The 10,260-nt window shown below is 45.1% G+C and overlaps 1 protein-coding gene across 2 annotated transcripts in view; it reads right to left on the reverse strand.

Moving 5' to 3' along the window:
- Window positions 1-198: 198 nt before the first annotated feature.
- actr6 (actin related protein 6) overlaps window positions 199-10,260 on the reverse strand; it is a 12,445-nt gene continuing 2,383 nt past the window's right edge. Inside the window, exons 2-11 of one of the 2 annotated variants that reach the window (XM_036003495.1) lie at window positions 10,027-10,144; window positions 9,861-9,929; window positions 8,415-8,538; window positions 6,928-7,063; window positions 6,779-6,835; window positions 5,021-5,119; window positions 4,599-4,677; window positions 4,158-4,329; window positions 1,306-1,444; window positions 199-578 (exon numbers count right to left, since the gene is read on the reverse strand). In XM_036003495.1, the coding sequence (XP_035859388.1) occupies window positions 449-578; window positions 1,306-1,444; window positions 4,158-4,329; window positions 4,599-4,677; window positions 5,021-5,119; window positions 6,779-6,835; window positions 6,928-7,063; window positions 8,415-8,538; window positions 9,861-9,929; window positions 10,027-10,144 (1,123 nt within the window). In that variant the 3' untranslated portion in view covers window positions 199-448. Of the gene's footprint in view, window positions 579-1,305; window positions 1,445-4,157; window positions 4,330-4,598; window positions 4,681-5,020; window positions 5,120-6,778; window positions 6,836-6,927; window positions 7,064-8,414; window positions 8,539-9,860; window positions 9,930-10,026; window positions 10,145-10,260 lie in introns of both variants that reach the window. The other variant, XM_031313115.2, reaches the window with a different exon arrangement.

Raw genomic sequence — 10,260 nt, forward strand, 5'->3', positions numbered from 1 at the left:
TAACAGAAGTGAAATTAAAGTACTTTAAAAGGCAGATAAAAATGAACCACATACAAAGACTTAAAAACTATATAACAACTCTTATTTAAATGTTATCTGATGGTTGAAATGTTTGTCTAAAAATCATACTCATAAATAACCAGTCATCTTACAAAATGTCTGACAGTTTGGATAAAAACATTCAGCCAGACACCGGTATAAAAAGACAACACAGAAATAATGTTTATGTAAAAAAACAACAACTTTCATTTCACATTTCACTTGTTTGAATCCATTTTGCACTTCAAAGACAGATCCTGATTATCCTAAATTAAATCAGAGTTGAGTCAGTTTGCAGATTTTTTTTAATGCCTTGGATCTGTTAAGATGCAGATTAATTTCCTCCGGTCCATGATGATGATGGTGATGATGATGATGATGAACCATCTGCAGCCCAGTTTTATTTCAGTCAGATATCAAACTTTTCTTCACAGATGAAATGTCCGTTCTCTTCGTAGTCCTCTCGTGTCACCACTATCTCGTCGTAGTCTGGACTGTGAGCCAGCAGCTTCCCTCCCTCCCACGGGTAACAGATGGGACTGCAGGGCCAGACAGTGAGACACCATTAATCACACTATTAATCACACCATTAATCACACCATTAATCATACTATTAATCATACTATTAATCACACCATTAATCACACCATTAGGCTACGTTCACCCCGCTAGTCTTAAAGGAGAACTCTGGTCAATTTCAACACGTAGCTCTGCTGTTTGGAAATTTGGAGTGTGTGTGTGTGTGTGTGTGTGTGTGTGTGTGTGTGTGCGCGTCTCAGTGTGTGTGTGTGTGTGTGTGTGTGTGTGTGTGTGTGTGTGTGTGTGTGTGTGTGTGTGTGTGCGCGTCTCAGTGTGGGTTTGTGTGTGTGTGTGTGGGTTTGTGTGTGTGTGTGTGTGTGTGTGTGTGTGCGCGTCTCAGTGTGGGTTTGTGTGTGTGTGTGTGGGTTTGTGTGTGTGTGTGTGTGTGTGTGTGCGTCTCAGTGTGGGTTTGTGTGGGTTTGTGTGTGTTAGAGTGGGTGTGTGTGTGTATGTATGTGTGTGTCTCTGTGTGTGTGTGTGTGTGTGTGTCTCTGTGTATATGTGTGTGTGTGTGTGTGTCTGTGTGTCTCTGTGTGTGTGTGTGTCTCTGTGTATATGTGTCTGCGTGTGTGTGTCTGTGTGTGTGTGTGTGTGTGTGTGTGTGTGTGTGTGTGTGTGTGTGTGTGTGTGTGTGTGTGTGTCCGGTTACAGCCCTTGTGTACAATCCTAAAACCAAGCTGAGCTTACTTTGCAGGTTGTAGGACGGACACGGGGAGGTGGGCGGGGGCGAGCGACCGCAGCTCGGCCTCCAGTCGCTCTCTGTAGCCGGCGAACAACGCGTTTCCTCCCGTCAGGACGATGTTCTGGTAGAAGTGGGCGTGCATCTCTGCTGGCAGAAACAAACGGCTGTCAGCAGCTTCTCACACATACAGACAGATTATTGGTGAACACGTGGACTACACAAGGACATAAAACACATGAACAGCTGTAAGTGCAGCACATGCCAGTGGAGATGTGCTTGTAAGATTAGGACAACACACATTAAATCAACATTTCTGTAAATGCACCAGCGTTAGCCAGTCGGCTAATTCTCAACTGTAGTCCTAGTATGCATGTCTTGGGAAGAGACCGGAGCACCTGGAGGAAACGCACCCAAACACGGGGAGAACAGGCAACTCCACACAGAAAGGCCTGGAACGACCTGGATTCGAACCCAGAACCTTCTTGCTGTGAGGCAGAAGTGCTAACCACTGAGCCACCGTGCTGCCTATATATCATGTAACCAGGGGGTGAAAGTTGTACAGGGGGGGAGAGGCGAAATGGCTCCAAGAGTGTAACTCTTGGAGTGAACTTAACTTATTTTACTATTTATTTAAATTTATTTTATCGTTATTAATATGTATATGTTTATACTTATGTTGTTTATATATTTTTATCCTTCTTATATTTGTATGTGTGACATGCTCCAACAACACCATGACAAATTCCTCGTATGTGCAACGTACTTGGCAATAAAGCCCTTTCTGATTCTGATTCTGATTCTGAAGAAGTCTCCTGTGTTTGAGATTGTTTCTCTGTGTATCAGATTGGCTGTGAGAAATGCAGAGTCATGTTAAGCCAAGTGCGTGTGTGCTGTCACTCTGAAGATGTATTTAAGCTCAGTGATTCTGTTCACTCGTTGAAGACACTTTTCCACACGGGGCTGCTGTGCCTTTTGTGAAATCGTGTCACTCCTATATTTGCAAATATATTTATAATGAAATACAAAAACCTAACTTGGTTTAGTCTTCGACTGTCTTATTTTGTTTCACCTTCTTATTACACACGCGCTCCAGAAAGTATTGCAATGATTTATTCCTCCACACGTAAAATACAACTAGTACTGCAGTTTGTAAGTTTATTTGATTAGGACAATGCACATTAATCAACATTTCTCTAAATGCGCCAGTGTTCAACTGTAGTCCTAATTACCCAGCATGCATGTCTTTATGGTGGGAAGAAACCGGAGCAACCGGAGGAAACCCACCCAAACACGGGGAGAACATGCAAACTCCACACAGAAAGGCCCGGAACCACCTGGATTCTAACCCAGAACCTTCTTGCTGCGAGGCAGAAGTGCTAACCACTGAGCCACCGTGCTGCCTACCAAATGTTACCAAATGTAAAGTTACTTCGAAGAGTCGAAATAAGTGCGTTAGCACGTTGGTCAACAGAAAGTGTTCGCAAAAATGGGTCAAATGTGACCAGAGGAAAACAGGAGCGTTAATCGCACTAAAAAGGTATTTGTGTTAACTCGTTATTATCTGACGAGTCCACTCAGCATTGGCATCTCTTTAAACCAATCACAGTCATTGTGGGCGGGGCTAAGATCCGGACGGAGCCACGGTGCCTCTGCTAAATAGTCTCAGGAAGGAACTTGTTTTGGTGGAACGTGGACGTTCAAAAGTAGTTTTATTCACACTGTACTTATTTATGTTCAAACTGTACTTTACGATGACGCTGCACTACAACAGAAGTTGTACAATCCATCCAAATTATCTTTTTAACCTAATCTCACTTTACTTCTACTTAACATTTTTATTAATTTATGGCAGTAGCTATGTTACTTTATACACTTAATGACCCGCTCTTTTCTTACTCTTATTTTCCTTGAAGTTGACTATGAGCAACCGCAACTAAATCATTTCCCTGAGGGGATCAATAATTCTGATTCTGATAACTTATTATGGCGTTGATTCTGACAGATAGCCTAGAAATCTAGACCACCCTAGCAGCAGCAAATGTAATCTGCAGCCAGGGTCGTCTACCAACTCTCCGTTGGCTTACAAGCTGGAAAAACCAAACTCTGGTCAGGCCAATCACATCGTGTATAGAGTCGGTGGGCGGGGCTTATGGCTGCTGCTGCTGGAGAACAGCGGTCTTTGGAGTCGCTTTGGCCGCGACTCTGGAAGACTTGGAGTTCAGCTTTTCTTTGAGAAAAGAACAAAGAACGGCTCTGAAGTCATTCTTAAAAAAGGAAGATGTGTTCAGAGTTTAAACTAGGGCTGCAACTAACGATTATTTTCATAGTCGATTAATCTGTTGATTATTTTCTGGATTAATCGATTAGTTGTTTGATCTATAAAAATGTCAAAACATGGTGAACAATGTGGATCAGTGTTTCCCAAAGCCTAAGAGGACGTCCTCAGATGTCTTGTTCTGTCTAAAACTCAAAGATCTTCAGTTTACTGTCCCAGAGGAGAGAAGATACTAGAAGATATTCACATTTAACAAGCTGGAATCAGAAAAATCAGATTTTTTTTAATAAAAAAATGACTCAAACGATTAATCGATTATCAAAATAGTTGGCGATTAATTTAATAGTTGACAACTAATCGATTCATCGTTGCACCTCTAGTTTAAAGTTGAATCTATCAACTAGCGTTGCTCTGATTGGTTGGAGCGCTATCCTATTGCGTGCAGAGGGAATTTGAAAGACAACCGTTTATCCCGCCCCCTCGGATTAAGCCCAGCCAATGGGGAGTTCCCAGACCCAACATCTGGATGTGGGTCTGGCTTCTCAGGCTATCTGACAGCTCTAGTTGGAGCAGGAGACCGACCTTCTGGCAGAGACTGGATGGAGTCCACGATGGCCTCGGGGATGCCCATCTCCTGGATGCCGATGTCTGACGGGTGAAAGAGCATCTCAGGAACAGCAAAGCGCTCGTTGGCCAGCCTCAAGATCTGCTCTCCGGTCTTGTACTTCCCACTTAAGACCATCTCCTCTCGCGGCTAGAGGACAGAAAGACCAACGGGGAAGGACAGACAGCTGCGTGTTTATCAGACAAAGACAAACAGGGCTACCACTAACGGTTATTAGCACTGTGGATTCATGTCTGGATTATTGTTTGGTCTCTAAAATGTGGATCAGTGTTGTCCAAAGTCCAAGATAAACATCTTGTTTTGTCCACAACTGAAAGATATTCAGTTTCCTGTCCCAGAGGAGAGAATTGATTAATCTTCGCAGCTCTAATACCACAAATATTAAAACGTTTTCTCACCTTGCAGAATCCTTTTTTGATGGAGCTGAAATCTGGAAGAACATAATCTATCATCACGCTGTTCTCCTCCCCCTTCTTCCTCCTGCACACACACACAGTCACACACAGTCACACACAGAGAGACACACACACACACAGTCACACACACACACAGAGACACACACACACACACACACACACACAGTCACACACACACACAGAGACACACACACACACAGTCACACACACACACAGAGACACACACACATGCACACACACACACACACACACACACACACACAGTCACACACACACACACACACAGAGACACACACACACAGTCACACACACACACAGAGACACACACACACACACACACACCATTAGCCTGAGCTCTGTGGAGTTAACTCTGCCGTCTGTGTCTCTGTGGGGGGGGGCCTTACTGTAACATCTCCATGTCTTTGTAAAACTGCTGGGAGACGTAGCAGACGTCTTCTTTCACTTGGTTGATCACATAAGTTTCATCCATAACGTGTAACTGCCTGGAAGAGAGAGAGACAGAGAGAGAGAGAGAGAGAGAGAGAGAGACAGAGAGACAGAGAGACAGAGAGAGAGACAGAGACAGAAACAGAGAGAGAGACAGAGACAGAGAGAGAGACAGAGAGACAGAGAGAGAGACAGAGAGAGAGAGAGACAGAGAGAGAGACAGAGAGAGAGACAGAGAGACAGAAACAGAGAGACAGAGAGACAGAGAGAGAGAGAGAGAGAGAGACAGAGACAGAGAGAGAGAGAGACAGAGAGACAGAAACAGAGAGACAGAAACAGAGAGACAGAGAGAGAGAGAGACAGAGAGAGAGAGAGAGAGAGAGAGAGAGAGAGAGAGAGACAGAGAGAGAGACAGAGAGACAGAAACAGAGAGACAGAAACAGAGAGACAGAGAGAGAGACAGAGAGAGAGACAGAGACAGAGAGACGATTAGGACGGTCTAACAAGTCAGGTCTGCTCGGTTCTTTCAGGGAATGATTGTTAAGATTTAATAAGAATATGTTAGATCATTTCCTCTCTAACTGGGAGGTTTTGGGACTGATTGGTGGGATTGCTGTGGACCAAGTACACACGGAGATACACTGGTAAGAGCCAATGAGGTTTAACCATGTATCAGCTCATTTAAATATCTCACGGTACTGTATGGTGTCAACAGTTAACTTCATTTAATATTGGATGAGGAGTTTTCTATAGCGGGGTGTAAATGTTCCACCAGAACCAGTTCCTTCCTGACACTATTTATCAGCCTGCACGATTCAGGAAAAAATTAACCATGACCTAACAAAACAAATTGGCAGTACCAAACATAGATTGTTTTTGGCAGCTATAGCACATTGATCACCACCACAAGCCTGTAAACACAGAGGCTTCAATGAATGAAGGAAATATAGTCCATACTGACCATTTAAGTACAGTAGGCTACCAGAAATAGTGACATATTACACACTGAACTAAATATGGCTCTGATACAGGCTCTATCTGGACTAAATATGGCCCTGATACAGGCTCTATCTGGACTAAATATGGCCCTGATACAGGCTCTATCTGGACTAAATATGGCCCTGATACAGGCTCTATCTGGACTAAATATGGCCCTGATACAGGCTCTATCTGGACTAAATATGGCCCTGATACAGGCTCCATCTGGACTAAATATGGCCCTGATACAGGCTCTATCTGGACTAAATATGGCCCTGATACAGGCTCTATCTGGACTAAATATGGCCCTGATACAGGCTCCATCTGGACTAAATATGGCCCTGATACAGGCTCCATCTGGACTAAATATGGCCCTGATACAGGCTCTATCTGGACTAAATATGGCCCTGATACAGGCTCTATCTGGACTAAATATGGCCCTGATACAGGCTCCATCTGGACTAAATATGGCCCTGATACAGGCTCTATCTGGACTCCTTCAACATGTCTTTACATAATTAAAACATGTTAATGTCAAATGCTTTCAATAAATTAATTGAAGGAGAAAAAGTTTTTAAAAAATCAAAGTCATTTAAAAATTAAAATTGCGAACAGGGGTGAATCGAGATCGCAATTTTATAACAATGTATCGTGCAGGCCTAGTATTTATATTTCCTGTGGTGCAGCCAGACCTTCCTCCACGGCTCTGTGGAGACATAACAACAGAGTGACGTTACCGATATGATATGATCTCCTTCAGGTGGTTGGTCAGCAGTTTCCCTCCCACATTGATCCTGGAAAAGCAAAATAAAGCAATAAGTCGTCAGCGTTTAGTTATTACTGGTAATACTGTGGCAGCTAGCGACTGGTGCTGCAGCCCTCTGACCTGCGGATGCCCTCTTTCATCTTCTTGCTGCGGCAGTAGGGGGCGATGTGAGTGAAGGAGAAGCCGCTGTCCACCACCAAACAGCACAGCTCTGAGGGTTTGGTGTGGAAGTAGTGATGAGCGCTGAGAGAGCCCGCTGTAGGACACACGTTCAGCAGAGATTAAAACACATCTCACATACACCACAATCAAGAAAAACTACTTTCACACGGGCAGGATCAAGAGGAGGTCAAGTTACGCTGGAGTTCAGAGAACAATTTGAACTATGGAAGGATAACTTCGGCACCCCTCCTCTTTGTAGTGGTCAGATTCATCTCCCAGCCCTTAGAGAGCTGGCTCAGGTTGGTCTTGGACCAGATCTTAGTTCTGCTGTTATAGTTTTAGACTGCTGGGAGACTTCCTTTGACACACTGAGCTCCTCTCTCCACTCATCTGTGTGCATCTATGTCTCAGTAATAGTTGTTACTAACTTATCTCTGGGAGATTATTCCCCGCAGTCTTTAGGTTCTCTCGCCCCACAGATTTCCTTGGATTGGGGTGGCACCTAAATCATGGTTGCAGCTGCTATGGCCTGCTACACCCTGCTATGGCCTGCTACGGCCTGCTACACCCTGCTATGGCCTGCTACGGCCTGCTACACCCTGCTATGGCCTGCTACGGCCTGCTACACCCTGCTATGGCCTGCTACACCCTGCTACGGCCTGCTACACCCTGCTATGGCCTGCTACACCCTGCTATGGCCTGCTACGGCCTGCTACACCCTGCTATGGCCTGCTACGGCCTGCTACGCCCTGCTATGGCCCGCTACGTCCGGCTATGGCCTGCTACGCCCCAGCTACAGCCTGCTACGCCCCGCTACACCCTGCTATGGCCTGCTACGCCCCGCTACAGCCTGCTACGCCCCGCTACAGCCTGCTATGGCCTGCTACGCCCTGCTATGGCCTGCTACGCCCTGCTATGGCCCGCTACGTCCGGCTATGGCCTGCTACGCCCCGCTACAGCCTGCTGTGGCCTGCTACACCCTGCTACGCCCCCGCTTTGGCCTGCTACGCCTTTACGCCCACCTGATATGCCCCAATACGCCCTATACTGTTACTGCTAAATATTATTTCTAGTCATAATTTCACCATCTTTATTGTTACTATAATTGCCACTGTTCCTCATACCAACAGCTATAATTGTGAATCATATTTCTCTATACATGTATCAGCCTCTGGTCCCAACCGTCAGCGACAGACCCACCAAGAGCCTGGGTCTGTCCCAGGTCTCCTCGCCACTGCTTGCTCTTGGGGGGGGGGATTGTTGGGTCTGTAAATTATAGAGTGTGTTCTAGACCTACTCTATCTGGAAAGGGTCTTGAGATAACTCCATAACTGTATTTGAAAACTAATCCAATAATCTTTGCAGCTCTGGTGTTTTTAACAATAGTGTTTGAGATATTTAGAGAGCCCTCTACTTTAAAGGGGAGCAGGAAGTGGTTGACTCACCGTTTATCCTGAGAACGGACTGGAACTGGTACTCCTCAAACAGGATCTCGTTCATCGACTCCTGGATGGACGTGAAGTTGAAGTACGGCTCGGTGATGACCACGCTGGTGTCGGCGAACTCCACCTGGACGCAGAGCGCACGGCGCACAGCGCAGAAGGACAAGGTGAGGCAATCATATGAGATTAGCAGGCAATGTGATGAAAAATATATCCCACATATATATAATATTGGGTTTTTTGACGGGGTTGGGTTTCTGCTGAACCTTAGAATTTTTTCCCAGTGAACCGAACCCTACGCTTGCACTCCGCGCGCTACGCTGGTCGCCGTAATGACGGCGCCGTTGATTACAGGAAGGTGTTTACGTAGGTGGAGCGTTCAATGCAGCAGGCTGTGAGAAAGTGGAAATGGAACTGGTGAGCAGAAAAAGTGATGTTTGGCAGAACTTTCAGTCAAAAGAAGACCATTCAATCCAGCTACATGTTCAATCTGCAATGCTGATTAGTCTGGTGGTGGCGAGGACCCTGAACTATACACAACATCACCGCTGTTACAACATCTGGTATCAAACATCTGGAAGAATACGAGTTGTGATGAAGGAATCTACAGACAGCAGCCAGAATGCAGCAACTTCAGGTACGACAAAGGAAGGACAGTCACTGTTTACTTCATTAATGAGTTTACTGTGTTCGTGGACTGAGGATGGGACGAGGATTCAGCAGAATCTCAACCAGGGGAGTCAGGATTCAGCCAAGACCCCAAAAATCTGGATTCAGTGCATCGCTAGTAAAGACCAGACATTGAGGACAAAACAAAGTCCGCCTGTACAGTAGGGTTGGGCGGTAATACGGTATACCACAGGGTCTAAAAATAGCAACGGTATCAGTTTCAATACCGTCATTAAAAAAAAAATGCAATGCACTTATATAGGAGACAAGGATTAAATATTAAATATAATTCATGTAATTATGTGTGGTTGTCATCAGGTGACAGTGTGGAGGAGGAAGTAGTTTCTTGTAAGTTCTTATGTTATTATTGATTCAGTATTAGTGTTTGGTATTCAGTTTCTCAACGGTGAAGCCAACAGTTTGGTGACGCCGTCTGAGCCTTACGTCATCATTTTTAATTAGTCACGGTAATACCGTATACCGCGGTAAAATAGGGAGGAGGTTTGACGGTATCAAAATTTGGATACCGCCCAACCCTAGTGTGCAGTACTGGTTGTATAATTAAACCCACCTGTGTGTGGAGTATTGATTGTAATTGCCCGAAACGTCTGTTGTGTCGCAATAAATAATATCAAATTGGAGTGCTGTCCTAGTAGCTTTATTTAGGATTATTCACTTTCAGGATCCAGCACCCGGCCTTCAAAGCTCTCTCAGTATCTACGTGAGTTGAGCACGTCCAGTGTGTGTTTTTTTGGGACAAAAATGAAGCAAACTATAAACCTTAAACATCTCCTTTCCAAACAGATGATCCCACACTTTCCTCTGGACGTCCCAGTTCACCAGATAACCCTGAAGAGAGAGAGAGAGAACAGGGGAGAGATCATGAGAAAGAGCCTCTGAAACTATTCAAATCCAGTCTCAGTCCCACGTGGCTACTTTCTCTCACCTTCTGGAAGGGGAGGATGTAGAAGAGACCGGAAGGATCTTTGATCTCATCGAGCTGGTTGGCCGTGAAGGTTTTTAATCTGGACGTCTTGGAGCGAAACTGGCAGTTTGGGATGACGCTGAGGGAGAGAAAAGAGAGAGAAGAGAGAGAAGGAAGGTCTTTGTGAGCTGATTAGTGGATGCACATTAGGTGAGTTGGCTCTGACGTCCCATTATTAGTTTTTATAAGGACGCA

The sequence above is a fragment of the Sander lucioperca genome, chromosome 7 (assembly GCF_008315115.2).
Source record: "Sander lucioperca isolate FBNREF2018 chromosome 7, SLUC_FBN_1.2, whole genome shotgun sequence".
NCBI lineage: Eukaryota > Metazoa > Chordata > Actinopteri > Perciformes > Percidae > Sander > Sander lucioperca.